The sequence below is a fragment of the Cladophialophora psammophila genome (genome assembly GCF_000585535.1).
Source record: "Cladophialophora psammophila CBS 110553 chromosome Unknown aczJe-supercont1.29, whole genome shotgun sequence".
NCBI lineage: Eukaryota > Fungi > Ascomycota > Eurotiomycetes > Chaetothyriales > Herpotrichiellaceae > Cladophialophora > Cladophialophora psammophila.
The window spans coordinates 217,240-234,059 of NW_006912950.1; the positions used below are offsets into that span (position 1 = coordinate 217,240).

Sequence of the window (16,820 nt, forward strand, 5' to 3'; positions counted from 1 at the left end):
TTACATTCCCGACGTTACTTGCATGCTGCCCGAGTATAGCTGCTCAACCAATCCCAATCTCCCCATCACACTCCACCGCCTCTCGCCAGATGCTCTGCCTTGAGGAGTCCGTGGAACACATGCAGCAGTTTTTTGGTCGCCAGGCTACCAAAAACGACGTGCACTCACAACTTCGCCTTTGCTTCTTCAGGTGGAATGATCCTCACCGGCGTAAAAGGGACTGCGAGGTGGTAGAAGACTTGATCCCACCGGTCATTCCCGAACCAGGCTCTCCGTTGCCCTTCCGAGTTCACGGCAACAATCCACGGGGCTCCAAATGCACCGGCGCCCATGGTCAAGTCAATTACCCTCTGTTTGTTCTCTGGAGTCACAGCCTTCTTCATAATTTCCTTGATTTCCTCTTCGGGAAAGATGCCTTCCAGCGCTTTGATAATTCCCTCCGGTGTCGCGATGTTGATGCCTTTACTCCAATACGCCGTGCTGAAAGCTGGAAACGTCGCTTCAAACTTCTCTGGCGGGTAGTGGTCTTTGACCCATGTCGCGACACGAACCGGCTATACAAGATGTCAATCTTAATTGAATCCTAGCGACCGGGACACTCACGAAAAGAGACAAGATAGGAAATTCCTTCGGTCGGACGACCTTCAGCCCGAGTAACTCCCCAGTCAATTCGGAGTCTTGCTTTGCAAAGGCCTCTTTGGCCTTGGGTGTTGGAGTGAAGGGATTGCCAACGCCATCACGAGCTGCGCCTAAGAAGAAAGGTATTATTTCCACAGATACACCGTATGCATTTAGGAATGGCCGGTAGCGGATGATGTTGGTAAACCCAAACAAGGAGTATGGGGATACTGGAGAGACGAGGTGAGTTTCGCACAGATCTCCAGTGGATGTATGATAGACATACCACAATCCACATATATGGTCAGCTTTCCCCCTTCTGGACGCATCTTTGCAAGCTTCGTCCCGAAATATCGGCCGCTCAGACTGGATTTTCAAATGGGAAGAAGTCGATCCAAGCTTTCCAACGATGCCCTTCGACCTGGGCTGATTGGCTCGTTGCAGGCCTTCTAGATGACACGGATGCGAGGTTGCCCGTCCTCTATCTCGATTATATCGCGATGATTATTTATGACAAGTACATGTCACAAAGCACAACAGATGAAGGGCTGATTTAAGCTGAGGTCGTGTAAGAAGCACAGACAGCGATGCCGGAAAGCCGAGGTTCCCCAGCGCGTCACAACGACTAATCATAAATATATATTCGATTTCCCCCTGCTAGGTACCCTACATACCTAGCTGCCTCTGCGTGTCCGGCATTCTTTGGTCTCCTTTTCACACTTCGGTCTGCCTCGTACGCGCGCAAGTCTTTTCTAATCTTTTGAAGACGCCGTTTGATCGAAATGGCGGCCCTTGCTCCACGTGCGATGACGGCCATACTATTCCTGGCATCACTACCCGCATGGACAGCTCACCCTAAAGCACTACATATCCCATCCATGGACGGCGGCTGAAGCAACAGCCACAGGCAAAATCTGAAGTCTTCCATTCACGGCCTATTGCAATGCCTATCGAATCCGCCTATCCACCCGTCTCTATCCCGCCGGTTGACGTTTGGACATTCCTCTTTGATCGGACTGATCGCGAATTCTCCGAGGACCATGGTAATTGCCCCCTGAGAATTGGCTCAGACCGTGCCGCTTGTATACCTCATTCATCCTGCTCACACTCCTGGCAGTCGTATACGTCGATGTCGCTGCACAGAAGCAGCACACGCTGCGAGATGTTCGGGATACTGCTCGGCGATTTGGACAGGGCATCCAAAGACACTGGAACTGGCGGAAGGGCGATGTAATGGCTGTCTTCACCCCCAATTGCGCAGAGATCGCGCCTGTAACTTTTGGCGCTCTTTGGGCTGGTGGCATCGCGTGCCCTTTAAACAACCTCTACACTGTCGGCGAACTGGTGTCACAATTGAAGTCGTCTCAAGCCAAGGCATTGACAACCCATGTTGCATGCCTCGAAGTCGCTCGTGAAGCTGCATTACTTGTTGGATTACCCCTCGACCGAATCATTCTGGCGGGCCCTCGAGACCCCAAAGGCCGATTCCAACATTTTTCGGACATACAGGGCTCCTTGACCGAGACGGAGAAGACTTCCATTGACCCAAAGGAGGATCTAGCTTTCTTGGTGTACTCTTCAGGCACTACAGGACTGCCAAAGGGGGTCATGCTGACACACGAGAACATTGTGACAAATCTCCTGCAAGGAATCGTGATGGATGTGAATCGAACACACTGGAGTAGGGATAGGACTATTGGATTCCTTCCCCTATACCACATATATGGTATGTTCGCGCTGCATCGCTGAGCTTGGAATATCCTAAACACTCTCCTTCAGGTCTCGCAGTCCTCCTTCTCAACCCAATCTATCGAGGAATAAGAGTCTATATCATGCAAAGATTCGAGTTGGAGCCATTCTGTCGCATCATTCAACACGAAAATATCACAATGGCATATGTCGTCCCACCGGTTGTCCTGCTGCTCGCAAAGCATCCACTCATCGCGAAATACAATCTGAGCTCGTTACGCATGATGCACTCATCTGCAGCACCTTTGACGAATGATCTAGTAGAGATGGTCTACAAGCGTCTGAATGTTCCAATCAAACAAGGGTATGGCTTGTCAGAGGCATCCCCAGGTGTGGCTTCGCAGGTATGTGGGGATCCAGTTTAGTCTTGTGTCAACACGTTTGTTAACATATTTACCAACAGTCCTGGGATGCATGGCAAAAGACTGTTGGCTCGGCCGGAACTCTCCTCCCTTCCATCTCTCTCAAATGCATGGACGATGGCAAAGAAGTGCCTCTGGGTGAGACTGGAGAGATTTGGATTAAAGGCCCCAACATCTGCAAAGGATACTATAACAATCCAAAGGCGACCGCAGATTCCATCACTCCCGACGGCTGGTATCGTACTGGCGATGTTGGATACGTCGACAAAAACCACAACATCTACATCACCGACCGCGTCAAGGAGCTTATAAAGTACAACGGGTATCAGGTCGCCCCTGCGCAGCTAGAGGGTCTGTTGTTGGCGCATCCTGCCGTTAACGACGTCGCTGTGATCGGGGTATACAGTTCGGAGCGAGCGACTGAACTCCCCAGAGCCTACATTGTGCCAGCGAAGGGGTACACAAGTAGACCAGAGCTGGAGAAGGAAATCTGTGACTGGCTGCACCCGAAGGTGGCGCCGCACAAGCGATTGAGAGGCGGAATCAGATTTGTCGATGCGATTCCGAAGAGCAATGCTGGGAAGGTGCTCCGCCGGGTTCTGGCGGAGCAGGCAAAGAAGGAGACGGCAAAGCTGTGATACAGTAGACTAGTCGAAAGAGCGTGGAGCAGCTGAACATCCTCCAAGTGCCTTTACATCGACCGAGTTGGGACCTAGCTGTGGAACAGTTACACATGTACCCATTGCCAGGTTGTATCCGATTTGTAGAGAGAAACTGGGATCCGTTTGTTTCAACACATTCATGTATGTGAAAGGCTGGAATTTTTGAGACCATAAACCATGTCTGACCAACAAGTCCTCTGGAGGCCGCTGTTTTTACAACTTGGAAAACATGTTCTCCTTCTGCGGCCGAGCATCCAGCTCGTGCGTCCATGCGCTCCTCGGCTGTGTGTGCAGAAACCAATACGTTTGCGCCAGATCTGCAGGTGCCACCAGGTGCCCGTCAACATCCTCCAATTTGTCTCCCTGGCCTGTCCGCTGCCACTGTCTCCGCGACCACTCGCCGATCAGTTTGCCGTCGACAGGGCTGTCCACGATGATGTGTGCCGCGTGAATGCCCTGGGCCTGGTACTCACGCGTGATGATCTGGCAGAGCGAGCGCAGCCCGAATTTACCTGGCGAGAAGCTGGCTAGGCCCGGGTTCCCGCGGAGAGCACCCGTAGCGCCAGTGAAGAGAATCGTCCCTTTCCCAGCTGCGAGCATGTCCGGCAGGACGCACTTGGTGGACCAGAAGGCGCCGAAGAGGTTGATTTTGGTGAAGTTCTCGAACTCCTCCGATGACGTGTTGAGGATGGATCTGCCGTTGACGCGGCGTGCGCCAGCGTTGTAGACAAGCACTGAGACAGGTCCCAGCTCGTCGCGGATGCGTTTGAAGCTAGATAGGACTGAGTTCTCCTGTCGTAGGTCCGTGATGTAGTACTGGGCTGAGCCCTTGCCGTAGTCGGCGTCGATGCCCTGGGCCATCTTCTGGAGTTTGTCCTCTGTGCGGGCGAGGAGAGCTACACAGAAGCCTTCGGTGACGAAGCGGCGGGCGACAGCTTCGCCAATGCCGGGGCCAGCGCCCACAACTGCGATGACGGGGTTCTTCTGTGAGTTCAGAGACATGTTTGAGGGATGATCTGCTGAGGAATCCAGTGGTTGCAAGGTATCTTTGGTTCTCAACGTTACGAACCACTGAGAGCGGGTTTAAAACCAGTATGTCGAGTTCAGAGCCGAGAAATAACCGGGTACTAGATTAGATGGAAGTTGAATCAAGCAAAAACACAGAAGTGTAGTATTTGAAGCATGCTGTTGGTATGTGAGCAGCCAAGATTGTGGCTTGTTCTGGAGGAAGAATAAGTAATCCCGTCCATTGCGACGGCGGGGACGAGCCTCGGTATACAAACAAACACCGTGTCGCTCCGTGGAGGCATATACCCCTGACTAAGTTGGTGAATTGAATAGTAAGCGGCGGGCATCAGGCACGTGCAACAGTTTTGCGTACGTACGGAAGCTTTGGAGCTGTGCAGAGCACGCCATGAGAATCTACCACAATGCGCGAGGTCTTGGTGGAGGGAAATAGCAGCCTAGACCCCAAGGGAGGACGCAGAGAAGTCTATCAGTATGAAATTGACTGGTTAAATGGCTTTCCTGAGAAATAGATAGATTGACACTCTTGATGCGCAGATCTAGGGAAGAGAAAGATCTATTCAGTCTATACGCCAATCGATGACTCTCGGGCCCCAGCCTCCTCCAGCACAGTGTCTATCAATGGCAATGCACTGATCAGACTATAACTTGCTTCTGGGAGGCTGTGGTTGACTCGCTATTGAACTCGAAAGGTTGGACAAAACCTCGCCAGCCTCTTCCTCAATGCGTGCAATGAGTTCCGCACACGTTGGAATATCATAGATCAAACCCATCACTTGCCCGGCGTACCACACCTGTGACGATAAATTAGCGGCAAGGCATTCTCTCAGGGCTACAATGGGGAGTGACGACTTACTCCATGTTGGATGTCACCACCCGTAAGAACCTCCCTGCCTTTGGCTCCGCTTACCACGGGAGCAACCTCAGCAAACTCTCCTGTCTCGCTCGTGGATTCGATTTCGATCGTCTTGGCTGTCATTTGGTTGCTATACATGCGGCTGGTGTTCTTCCACCGCCTCAGAATGAGCGTGGTCTGATGTTCATCTCCTTTGACAATGGCTTCCTTGACATTCACGTGGATGGGCGCCTCGACGGTACACATGAACCGAGTACCCATGTTGATGCCCGAAGCGCCCAGGCTCAGAGCAGCCATCAAGCCGTAACCATCGGCAAACCCACCAGACGCGATGAAGGGAGTGTTGCCCAATTCTTGACGAGCGCGGCTGTTCAAAATGAGGGATGCAATGTCGGACTCTCCAACATGACCAGCGCATTCGAACCCATCAATTGACAAAATGTCTACTCCGAGTTTGATGGCCGCCTTTGCATGTCTGATTGTGGTAGCTTTGTGGATCACAATGATACCAGCCTCCTTCAATTTTCTTATAACGGGACCAGGACTATTCCCAGCGGTCTCGACGATCTTGACGCCCTCATCGATGATGGCTCGAGTGAACGCGGGATAGTCGGGAGGGTTGAGGGCGGGCAATAGGGTGATGTTCACTCCAAAGGGGTTCCGCGTCAACGACCTTGTCTTTCTGATTTCCTGTCGTAGGTGCTCTGGATCCGGCTGGGTTAGGGCGTTGATAATTCCAAGACCGCCAGCGTTACTGACAGCAGCTGCAAGCTCAGCATATGCAACCCATTGGAGACCGCCCTGGACGACGGGAACCCTGATCCCCAACTTGCGCGTAAGTGGTGTGTCGAAAGCCATGATCCCAGTCTACACAGAGAAGATTGAGACGAGATCGCGGACCTGCGCGGGAACAGACCACGTAGAGAGAGGGAAGTCACTCGGTTCATTCCGGCCTTCATATCCAGAACCACGATCACGAACCATGCGTAGTAATCAGACAGCAGGCCGGGCAAGCCCACTCTGATCGTGTCCGAGGTACTTACCTGGGAATCTGGCATGGGTGGCGCTCACTGCAAACATGGGGTATGGCAGCAGGAATTCGTGCGTAAGGACATCAAAACCACAATCAACAATGCCTGCATGGTCCATCACCAAATTGGCGTGTGAAAAGGCTAAGCCCTAAGCCCCTTTTGTGGCAAGCGTATCACTAATATATAAATGCAGATTCGACCACAGCCGAGGCGGACCCCCTATGTAAGCCCCAGGCTGAACCTCAGTTCCCTAGAATCATGCGTTTCAGTGTCCAAGAACTCAGGAGGCCGTGTCGAGAGGTTGCTGCAGATACCGATTTTCCACCATGAGCCGAGAAATCTCCCAGGATGAGGTGTCGCAAAACAACAGCGCCGACAGCTTATGGTGTATCATCGACTCCAAGGTCTACGACTTGACCGACTTTGCGGACGCCCATCCCGGTGGCGCGACTGTGCTCCAGCAAGTTGCAGGTCTCGATGCAACAGTTGAATTTTTCAATCTCCACAGACTGGAGGTCCTACAGAAGTATGAGAAGTCATTATGCATCGGCACGGTGCAGGGCGAGAAACCCCAAGTCATATATCCAAAGCCGGGAGATCTCAGTTTGGTGCCTTATGGAGAGCCTACTTGGTTGACCCCGCAATTCAAGAGTCCCTACTACAAGGAGAGCCATCGGCGGCTGCAGCGGGCGATGCGAGTTTGGGTTGATACGGTATTGACACCTGAGGCCCAGGAAAAGGAGAACAGCGGAAAGAGGATTTCCGACGCGACCATCCAGGAGATGGGGTACGTATTGGATACGCATCTCTACTGCTCGCTTCTAGCATGATCTAATAGCGTTGTTGTCTAGGCGCCTCGGAATGAATGCAATGCGCATGGGACCTGGGCCTCACCTCAAGGGGCTCACTTTGATGAATGGAGCAGTGACCCCGGAAGAATTCGATTACTTCCATGAAATGATCATCACTCAGGAGCTCTGTCGAACTGCTACTCGATCCTTCAATGACGGCAACCTGGGTGGCATGATCATCAGCTTGCCGGCTGTTCTGTACCATGCCAAAGACCATATTCGAAAGCGAGTGGCTGAAGAGTGCTTGTCGGGTACGAAGAAGATTTGCCTAGCGATTTCAGAGGCATTTGCCGGTTCGGATGTGGCTGGAATGAAGACAACCGCCGTCAAGAGCCCAGACGGAAAGCATTACATTGTGAACGGTAAGCCAAAATGCGCCTTTATCGTCTGCATATGACCTCTGATGGTCTGTTTCAGGCACCAAAAAATGGATCACCAACGGGGTTTTCTGCGATTATTTCGTGACCGGCGTGAAGACCAAGAAAGGCTTCTCAGTACTGTTGATCGAACGACAAGAAGGAGTCGAAACCACGCAGATCAAAACGAGCTATTCCACAACCGCCGGGACAGCGTTCATCAAGTTCGACAATGTCCAAGTGCCAGTCGAGAACCTGCTCGGTGTTGAAGACCAAGGTTTCAGGGTGATAATGACGAACTTCAACCATGAGCGGTGGATGATCACAACATTCAGCGTTCGATCAAGCCGGATGATCGTAGAGGATTGTATAAAATGGGCGAACCAGAGAAGGGTGTTCGGAAGGAGGTTGATCGAAGAACCAGTGATCAGACAGAAGTATAATTCTCTTCCCCCTCTTTGCCTGTCGCTCTCGCTGACATGCTGTTTTTTTTTTTTGTTTTTTTTTTGTTCCAGACTCGCCAAAATGATCGCTCACGCCGAAGCCATCCAAAACTACCTCGAGAACATCACCTATCAGATGTGCAACATGACTCAGGAAGAGCAAAACCGACACCTGGCCGGCCCCATTGGCCTCTTCAAGATGTTTGCCACTCGCGCAGCCCACGAGATCGCTGACGAAGCTGTCAATATATTCGGAGGCCGGGGTATCACAACCACCGGGATGGGCAGGAATGTCGAGATGTTTCATCGCACCTATAAGTTTGACGCCATTCTCGGAGGAACTGAGGAGATTTTGGGCGATCTTGGTGTAAGGCAGGCAATGAAATATATGCCGAAAGCAATGCTGTAATCAGGGTTCTGTGTGCTATTGAAGACTACAGGGCAACTGAGGAAGTCCCATCGAGTCATTATGCTTGAGAGCATTGAAGGAGGAGGTCCATTTGAGTGAGATGGCCGAGTCACCCGATCACACCTGCGGCCTTCCCTGTGAGCAGCATTCACGAAAACTGCGATTTAGGGTGCGGTCGGATGCGAGCAGTGAATATACTCGCGTGAATGTCGGTGGAAAGATAAAAAGAATTTGCAGCTCTTTTCTTTATTTTCTCGTTTCACATTTTCGTCCTTCTTCATTGTTAACCCTCATTTCCTGCCTTTTCTCTTCTCCATCTTCGCGAGCAATTCCAACAAATCGGTTACTGCCTCCCACACCAACATTGCCAAGAGACTCAACACCTATGGTACTGGTGGGAGGATGATCTCAGCGACTCTTTTGTCTCCACTAAGGATTCGAAGAAGCGGCCAGCCTCAGAGAACGATGGTATGGTAAAAGTCAACATATGTTCAATCACAGTTCTCTTTCTTCATCAATGACTGATTAGCTGATTGTATAGATTCCTACGATACTACCAGCAATAAGAAACAATGCGCGCCCAAGCAGCCAGGAAATATCACTGTCCACGAGTTCGTCCCGTCTCATTGGCATACTATAGCTGACATGTAGGGTTTGTTGACCGACAGGTTAAACTGGCAATACTAAAATCAAGTTTTAGCTGTGGAGTCAGCTTGAAAATGGAAGGTGATGAGGCATACGTTAACATTGTCCTGTCAGTCTTCTCTCTCCCTTCACGTTCATTTCTTAAGCTAACGTTCTTCTTAGCCCAATCGAGATTCTTCGCCTGTGGGACCTGCGTATCACTGTCTTCACGCCCGAAGACGTGACGGTGTAAGTCTCATTAACTTTATTTACAGCTCACACTTACTCTTGGAGTACAGACAGGGCAAGGGTCTGTGTTTGGTGGATGGTAGAATTGTCTCGATCAACAATGATCCGGCAAAGGCAGCGATATGGCAGGGCGCATTTCCAATCCTTTCGCACCGACGAATTGTCGCGATGGCCGGAAATGCCTGGTACTCGGTCGATCTTACACAAAGCGACAAAATCCTATGTCGAAAGCACCCGAATGCGGTAACTTCAGTCTGCTTCGACGAAACCTGTGCCTCTGTTCATGAATCATATATTCGATTGACTGAGCAAATGAAGATTTCGAACATTCCGACAAAAATAGAGGGGTGGAGTTTTCCGAGCATCGAAAACGATGACGGTGTCGACGAATGACCTCAATTCGGTTATGGCGAGAACTTAAGAGAAACATAGTATGTGAGAATTAGGATTTACGTTGCAAGACGGCCTGAGAATAGAGAGGCAGGGGTTGAATTGTTGACAAAGACATCAGATGGGAGCTACTGAACATTTCAACCTCCTTGCGATGGAGAAGTTGTCCTCGCCGGAGGTGATGCGGAGGTTGAGGGAATACAAAGTGAGAAGTGATACTTCAACCAACGTCTGGCGGGCTAAATAGAAAATCTAGGATGTGTTGGATTTGCTCGTTTTCCACCTGTTAGGAACACGTCTGCTAGGATACCTTAACCGTCTGCCGACGCATTTCCCAAGACAAGAATCGCCGTTCTGCCAGCACAGATCCTGCGTCAGTATTTAAGAGACCACTTCCTGTTTCAGTGCCACTTTGCAGACAGATCAATCCATGAACTCTCGAATGCTTTTGTTCGCAACACCAAATCGCTGAGCGTGCTAGACTGTGCTGGCATTGTTGGCGCACAAGCCTGGGTTACGCCGTCACCAAGCTGAGCCCAAGGCCATTTGACCCGAGCCCTTCACCAGGCATGCCGAAACTCCGTTACTGATTCATGACCCTAGCACTGCGTCATGGGTTGAGGTGGTGCGTGGTAAGACATCTCAAGGCTTGGCAACCCCCTTTTTGATTGGCTATGCTACAGCCTTGCTGATGGTTATACCACGAAAGAGGGACGTATTCACGATTCTAGAGTCGAACAATTGTTAGAGAGCCTTCCCTGATGGGAAACCGCGTCTGCATCAAGAGAAATGTTCTTTTTATTTGACATATATCTAGTCTGGCTCTAGCCTGGCTTGGTGATGGAACGATCCACATGATAGCAACAGCACATAAACACTAATCCCATGAGACCTAGCAAATGATCAAAGTCTGCTCTTCAGGGCTGCTTGCTGTGCTCAGGCTCAGCGCCTCTCCACGCATTAGGCCATGTAGGTAAGCTTCGCCTACAAGCTTGAAATACCCCTCGCGCTGCGTCCTCCGTAGAATGAAAGGTACAGTGGCACCAAAAAGGATACAACAGACGTCTCCGGGAGCCGCGATCAGTGGTCCCAAACCGAAACGGCCCTTTTCGGTGAAAATGAAGCTTCTCCCTTCGCACACCAGCTTCATATCAGTCAGATACTTCTCATAGTCTCCATGGGCTCGGTCATGTGGCATCCACTGAGGGAAATCACTCTCATCGTCCAGTCCTTTCCGGAGCCTATAATAAGCGGCAAAGTCTTCGCAGTGCTGATGGAGGTTATCCTCGGCGCATCGGTACCTTGACAATCCAGCGCAAAGTGTCAAGCTTAAGGCCGGGATTTTGTCACCCGCATCATAGGCTTGACCATTTGCCTTAGCCATGGCTTCGGCCATGATATGATCCAGTAGTGTGTTCTGATTGCCGATAGCAAGTCTATCCGTTGGGAACCTTCCTAGATCTTCTAAGCCCGCCTCAGTAAATGGAAGTGACCGCTTCACAATGTCAACCAGTAGACCTCGGACATGCAGGTTCGTCCCTTCCGCAACTGTGACGGCTTGCCCCTCAGAGCCCGCAGAAGCCTCGTACCAGAAGTCCGGGAAGACGCCAAAGTTGCATGCCGTGAGCTCGACATTGTGGTAGAAGGGCAACCAGGAAGGCACCAAATTGCTTGTCCATGTCTCTTCATTGTGGTCAACAGGGGATAGGACACGAAGGCCATGGCTTCTTATCAAACTCTTTCCAAGTTCAAGATAAACGTCTTCGTCGGTCTTGTTGTAGGCTGGCTGAACGATCAAGTCCCCACTAGGCTCAAGCTGAGCTAAAGGGTGTCCTAAAAGGGCGTAAATGTGGTCCTTCTTCAGACGGCATGACAGCCATCGCGAGTGGTTCATCAGACCCAAGAAAGTCTGGCTCGGATCCGGAGAGCTTTCTCGCCAATTTGACGACCAATCGAGCCAGTCTGTGTGAACCGTGGCGAAAGAAACGTCATGTCTGAATTCAAGGTGTGGTGCACATCTCGTCGTCCAAACAGCCAACCTCATTAGATCCCGATAATCAAATCCTTCATTCCCGTATAAACAGAACGGTTCTCGTGCTAGTCCCACCTCCTGAACAACCCATGCTCTGGTCCACCATGGCAAGTGGTGAAATCTAGATAGTGTTTTCCACCTTGGATCATCAAGTGCCGGATCTTCGGCTGATAGGATTGGCATATCGTGCACAGACTTGTATTTCGATATCAAAGCAGCATATTCTTTCACAAGAGAGGAGACATTTACTGCATCTCCATCTAAATCGTCACCAAAATGCACAAGGACTCTTTTCGCATAGCTGTAGACTTTACCCATAAAGGCAACATGGTGGCTTCGCTCGTCATCATGCCATTGGTTGATACATACAGCATCGGCCCAAAGGATTCGCGATCGGTCTGGGTATCTAACTCTCTTGAAGACGGCATTGAGACTGACGGTGATAGCAAGCGGCCTTCCGTTACAAAGGACAGAGACAGTTTGGCTTGGATCACCCCACACATAGGAGATGGCCTCGTACTCGGGATGATGGCCCAACTCGGCGATCAAAAGTCGAAGCGAGACAGGATCGTCCCCCTCTCCTGGTAGCAGGTCTACCAGCCTTATTACCTCGCCTTCGAGAAGCGGCAGATACAGGGGTTGGGCAGCGGCTGGTTGAAACATTGGCAATCAAATCTCGTCCCTCTTTTAAGTATTTCGACGATGACCACAGCAGACAGAATTGACGGGCTCATGTGCGGCACGTTGAGAATTCTGAGGCGCTGCATTGGGCTCCGGGTTGGGGGTTTGTCTGGCACAGCATGCAGGGATCCAGAAACACCTCGTATTATTGTCATGCAGCCCTCGTTCCACGTTTTATGTCGTGTGCCTAACCAAGGTCAGTGTCTTCACCAGTTGTAGCTGGCTCCTAGCAGAGCTGTCCCTATGGTGTGATGGCCATGGTGCATTTTGATCATCGACTCGCCTGATTTGCAAACCCCATCGCCTGTCGCACTCGAGAGCAGGCGTGCTGACATTCATTTTGCGGGCTCCCACGGGCAAAGAGCAGTGTGTCACAAGAATCATGTTGAGGCTTGCTGCACGATGGCAATGGCGCGAGACGTTGTATTGGGTCGGTTGGCCCCCGTCGTGGCTTTAGCGCAGGCCTTTCCTCTTTATCGATAACCAAGCGCAGGGGTCCTCGGTGCCTATTCGGGACGCTTGGAGCCTAACTCCTAGGCACCCCCCAGCACCGAGCTAGGGACCCTCAGCCTTGGAAAAAGAAATCGTTGGCCTGGTGGAGCGCTCTCTCCCCCACTAAGACTGCTAACTAGCGGGCAGTCAAAGATCAGCTGGACACATTGACTTCAATGGGCCTCACAGGCCTTTCCCATTATGACATGTTCCTGCGTCACGCGAGATGTTGAGTCGACCAACATTTTGGCCGAATCCTTTTGCGTCGAGCCCACCACTCAGCAATTTTCCAATCCAAAGAAGAACTAATTGCTTTTGATCCCCTCTCCTCGCGGCTGCCCAGCACTGGATGCTGTTGCCTTCTCGTCCATCTTTGTTTCTTCGTTTCTCTACACTCCTCGTTCCCTTGCAATTTCTCTCGGCCGTTCCAAAGCTCAACAGCCCCGTCACCATGGACGGGCTCCGGGTGAAGATGTCTGGTCTGACACCTTATGCAAAGAAACACAAGGTCACCGTGATCGGCTCGGGAAACTGGTAAGGACTACGCTTATTCTTCAAGATTCCGACTGACTCAACTAGGGGATCGACTATTTCAAAACTCATCGGAGAAAACACACTTGAACACCCCGAACTATTCGAGCGAGAGGTCCAGATGTGGGTTTATGAAGAGGAGGTCGAATTGGACAAGAAATCAAAACACTACGACGAGAACTCCGAGTTCAGCAAAGGAAAACACAAGCTCTCCACTCTCATCAACACCTTCCACGAGAACGTTAAATACCTCCCGGGAATAGCGCTTCCTCACAACGTCGTTGCCAATCCTAGTCTCGTCGACTCAGTCAAGAACTCTTCAATTCTGATTTTCAACCTCCCCCACCAGTTTATTCTCAACATATGCAAACAACTTCGTGGCCATATCTTACCTTTCGCTCGAGGCATCTCATGCATCAAAGGCGTCAACGTCAACGACTCCTTCATTAGTCTGTTCTCCGAAACTATTGGAGAAGAGCTGGGTATATACTGTGGTGCCTTGTCGGGAGCAAACATCGCCGGCGAAATCGCCCAGGAGAAGTTCAGCGAGACCACAGTTGCATATGACCCGCCATTGATAGACTCACAAGCACCGACACCCGCCACATCTCAAGGTCCCAGCCCGGTTTCGAGTCATGTCGATTTAACAAAAATCGTCCATAAAGATGTCTCTGGCAAACCATCAAAGGTCCAACTCAAACCGCTCCCTGCCGAATATCATCCAATCGACCATGACACGTGGAAGAAACTGCTCCACCGACGGTATTTTCACGTCCGAGTGGTTTCTGATGTGGCTGGCGTGTCTCTGGGCGGTGCTTTGAAGAACATTGTGGCTGTTGCTGCCGGCTGGGTCGACGGTTTGGGCTGGGGAGATAACGCTAAGGCAGCTGTTATGCGAATTGGTCTTCTTGAGATGAGAGAGTTCGGAAACAGATTCTTCCCTCACACTATCCAGTCTGACACTTTCACTGTCGAGTCGGCAGGTGTTGCAGATTTGATCACCTCTTGTTCTGGTGGCCGCAACTTCCGGTGCGCCAAAATGAGTATCCAAGAGGGCAAATCAATTGAGGAGATCCAAGACAGAGAGCTTAATGGGCAGAAGCTGCAAGGAGCATTGACAGCTCATGAAGTAAACAGATTCCTCAAGCACAAGGGAATGGAGAAGGACTTCCCTCTCCTTACTGCTGTATACAACGTCCTGGAAGGCAAAGAGAAGGCAGAGCATCTCCCCGATCTGATTGAACCAGAAGACGAGTAAGTCAAACACAATTGTTTCTGCATGTGTTTTCGCTCGAAACTGGGCAATTTGTTTTGCCGAATCTGGCAGAACTTTGTTCGGCAACACCGGAGGACATTGGCATTCTCCTACAAGTATGATACATGATACCCAGCGACAGTGAATGATGGGATGAGTGGTATGATCCATTGTCTATGTATGAATAGAGCCACCTCAGGACAGACGGGTGTTCCCCCTGCAGGACGACAATCGCCCAGATGTCAGCTGATGAGATGATCAATTGCTGCTGGGAACCAGACCAGAGACTCCATAAATGAACACTTTTTGTTCTGATTTTGCGGTCTTTATTCGAACCTTTTCAGCAGATCGTTGACTGAATCGTAGATAGGTCTATTTCCTCGTCCCACAACCATCCGCCGCCACCGTTTAATGATCAAGCTGCGGATATATTGGACATAAACGGCGGGGAGATGTCGGATCCCAGTCACATCCCAGATTCATGTTCAGAAGGAGAGCATTATGAAGAACGATCTACCTCGCTCCCATCCAAACCGAAAACCCAATCAGCACCTTTTCTTCTCCTGCCTGCTCCATCCCTCGCTTCCGGCAGATACAACCGCCAAATGCTCATCCCCCAAGTCCGACTCCGCGGCCAAGAGCTCCTGCTAGCCTCGAAGGTCCTCATCATTGGCCTGGGTGGCCTCGGTTCACCCGCGGCGCTGTACCTAGCTGGGGCCGGAACTGGTATATTGGGCCTTATGGACGGCGATAACGTGGAAACGAGCAATCTCCACCGTCAAATTGTGCACACCGACTTTGCTGCACGCTTGGGGCAGAGCAAAGTCCACTCGGCGGCCGCGAGATGTCGAGAGCTGAATCCGGAAATCGCGTACGTTTGTCATGAAGAATCCGCCAGCGCGAGCAATATTCTGGACATCGTGTCCCAATATGATCTGGTACTCGACTGCACAGATAATCCCGCAACCCGGTATTTGATCTCTGATGCGTGCGTGGTGCTAGGGAAAGTGCTCGTTAGCGGTGCTGCGCAGAGAGGTGAGGGTATGCTAATTGTCCTCAACTCCCCTCCCACTTCTTCCTCCGACGGGGACGAAAAGGGCCCTTGCTATCGCTGCGTGTTTCCTCGTCCGCCCGCTCCGGAAACAGTGCAAGGATGCAGTGAGATTGGAATCCTAGGCCCTGTTGTCGGGGTGATAGGGACCTTGATGGCCGGAGAGACCATCAAGATAATCACGAGCCGTGGACATCTCCCTCGTGAAACCACGGCAGAACAGCATGTGAACAGTACGGGAGCTTCCTTGGAAACAGAGAGAGAAAAGAGACAACACACAATGCTCCTGTACAACACCTACGCCAGCGATCCAAGAAGTATGTTCCGCACCATCGGCTTGCGCGGGCGGCGGAAGGACTGCATCACGTGCGGCGACGACGAAACTCTTGCGACAAAAGGTCTGAGCAAGGTCACTGCCGAAATCATCTCACATGGCAGACTGGATTACCAGGCTTTTTGTGGCGTTTTCGAGGATATCAAACTGCTCGGCGAGGACAAGAGAATTCACGCAAGGGATTTTCTCCAGAAGCACGCCGGAGCGGAAGAACAAGACGAAAGTGGTAAACAGAAAACCAAGCCAATTGTGGTCGACGTCCGCGAAGAGCATGAGTATGAACTGGGTCCGAAAGTACGGGGCAGTTTGAATATCCCAATCTCACAGATTCTGAGGCATGGAAATAGGGCATTCGATGTTCTTGGGTTTGGACCGGGGCCGGAATCCGCTCCTGAGATGGGACCGGATGGAGGGATGGTCGATCAGGAGTCGCATATCCCCGTTGCTACAAGGCATGATAGCTTCCCACTCAAACCAGGTGGTCAATCTGATCAAATACCACCAAGCCCAGCAAGGGAAACAGAAGAGAACGCAGGCGAAGAACCAAAATATCCGAGCATATACTTCGTCTGCCAACGTGGGAACGACAGTCAGATTGCGGCGCAGAAATTGATGGAGAGAATTGAAGCTGAAGCAGCAATGGAACAAGAGACAGCGCGGAAGAGGAAGTGGGGATGGATCGGAGATGTTAAAGGTGGCTTTCTCGCGATGGAGAGACACGCAAGGACAGGTGTATGAGCCCTTCCTCCGAGATTCAGAACAGGATTCGGATTCTGGAAAGTTGTACTTGTATGAGCCCTACTATTTGAAAAGAGTCA

The 16,820-nt window shown here is 51.1% G+C and overlaps 8 protein-coding genes across 8 annotated transcripts; 4 read left to right on the top strand and 4 right to left on the bottom strand.

Moving 5' to 3' along the window:
- Positions 1-164: 164 nt before the first annotated feature.
- On the bottom strand, positions 165-947 carry A1O5_11885 (uncharacterized protein; the record flags this gene model as incomplete). The annotated part of the gene is made up of 3 exons (XM_007752454.1): positions 165-554; positions 604-848; positions 905-947. The coding sequence occupies 3 exons, from the start codon at positions 945-947 to the stop codon at positions 165-167; spliced, it is 678 nt and encodes a 225-aa protein (XP_007750644.1).
- Positions 948-1,561: 614 nt separating this feature from the next.
- A1O5_11886 (uncharacterized protein) lies at positions 1,562-3,367 on the top strand (the record flags this gene model as incomplete). The annotated part of the gene is made up of 4 exons (XM_007752455.1): positions 1,562-1,661; positions 1,736-2,344; positions 2,398-2,711; positions 2,771-3,367. 4 exons carry the CDS (start codon positions 1,562-1,564, stop codon positions 3,365-3,367), a joined length of 1,620 nt encoding a protein of 539 aa, XP_007750645.1.
- A 237-nt stretch (positions 3,368-3,604) lies between these two features.
- Positions 3,605-4,393, bottom strand: A1O5_11887 (uncharacterized protein; the record flags this gene model as incomplete). Its single annotated transcript, XM_007752456.1, has 1 exon — positions 3,605-4,393. One exon carries the CDS (start codon positions 4,391-4,393, stop codon positions 3,605-3,607), a length of 789 nt encoding a protein of 262 aa, XP_007750646.1.
- Positions 4,394-5,058: 665 nt separating this feature from the next.
- A1O5_11888 (enoyl-[acyl-carrier protein] reductase I) lies at positions 5,059-6,131 on the bottom strand (the record flags this gene model as incomplete). The annotated part of the gene is made up of 2 exons (XM_007752457.1): positions 5,059-5,211; positions 5,274-6,131. 2 exons carry the CDS (start codon positions 6,129-6,131, stop codon positions 5,059-5,061), a joined length of 1,011 nt encoding a protein of 336 aa, XP_007750647.1.
- Positions 6,132-6,630: 499 nt separating this feature from the next.
- On the top strand, positions 6,631-8,363 carry A1O5_11889 (acyl-CoA dehydrogenase; the record flags this gene model as incomplete). Its single annotated transcript, XM_007752458.1, has 4 exons — positions 6,631-7,091; positions 7,156-7,517; positions 7,573-7,948; positions 8,027-8,363. The coding sequence occupies 4 exons, from the start codon at positions 6,631-6,633 to the stop codon at positions 8,361-8,363; spliced, it is 1,536 nt and encodes a 511-aa protein (XP_007750648.1).
- A 2,155-nt stretch (positions 8,364-10,518) lies between these two features.
- On the bottom strand, positions 10,519-12,321 carry A1O5_11890 (uncharacterized protein; the record flags this gene model as incomplete). The annotated part of the gene is made up of 1 exon (XM_007752459.1): positions 10,519-12,321. The coding sequence occupies one exon, from the start codon at positions 12,319-12,321 to the stop codon at positions 10,519-10,521; it is 1,803 nt and encodes a 600-aa protein (XP_007750649.1).
- A 961-nt stretch (positions 12,322-13,282) lies between these two features.
- A1O5_11891 (glycerol-3-phosphate dehydrogenase [NAD+]) lies at positions 13,283-14,620 on the top strand (the record flags this gene model as incomplete). The annotated part of the gene is made up of 2 exons (XM_007752460.1): positions 13,283-13,365; positions 13,411-14,620. The coding sequence occupies 2 exons, from the start codon at positions 13,283-13,285 to the stop codon at positions 14,618-14,620; spliced, it is 1,293 nt and encodes a 430-aa protein (XP_007750650.1).
- A 602-nt stretch (positions 14,621-15,222) lies between these two features.
- A1O5_11892 (uncharacterized protein) lies at positions 15,223-16,740 on the top strand (the record flags this gene model as incomplete). The annotated part of the gene is made up of 1 exon (XM_007752461.1): positions 15,223-16,740. One exon carries the CDS (start codon positions 15,223-15,225, stop codon positions 16,738-16,740), a length of 1,518 nt encoding a protein of 505 aa, XP_007750651.1.
- Positions 16,741-16,820: the final 80 nt, after the last annotated feature.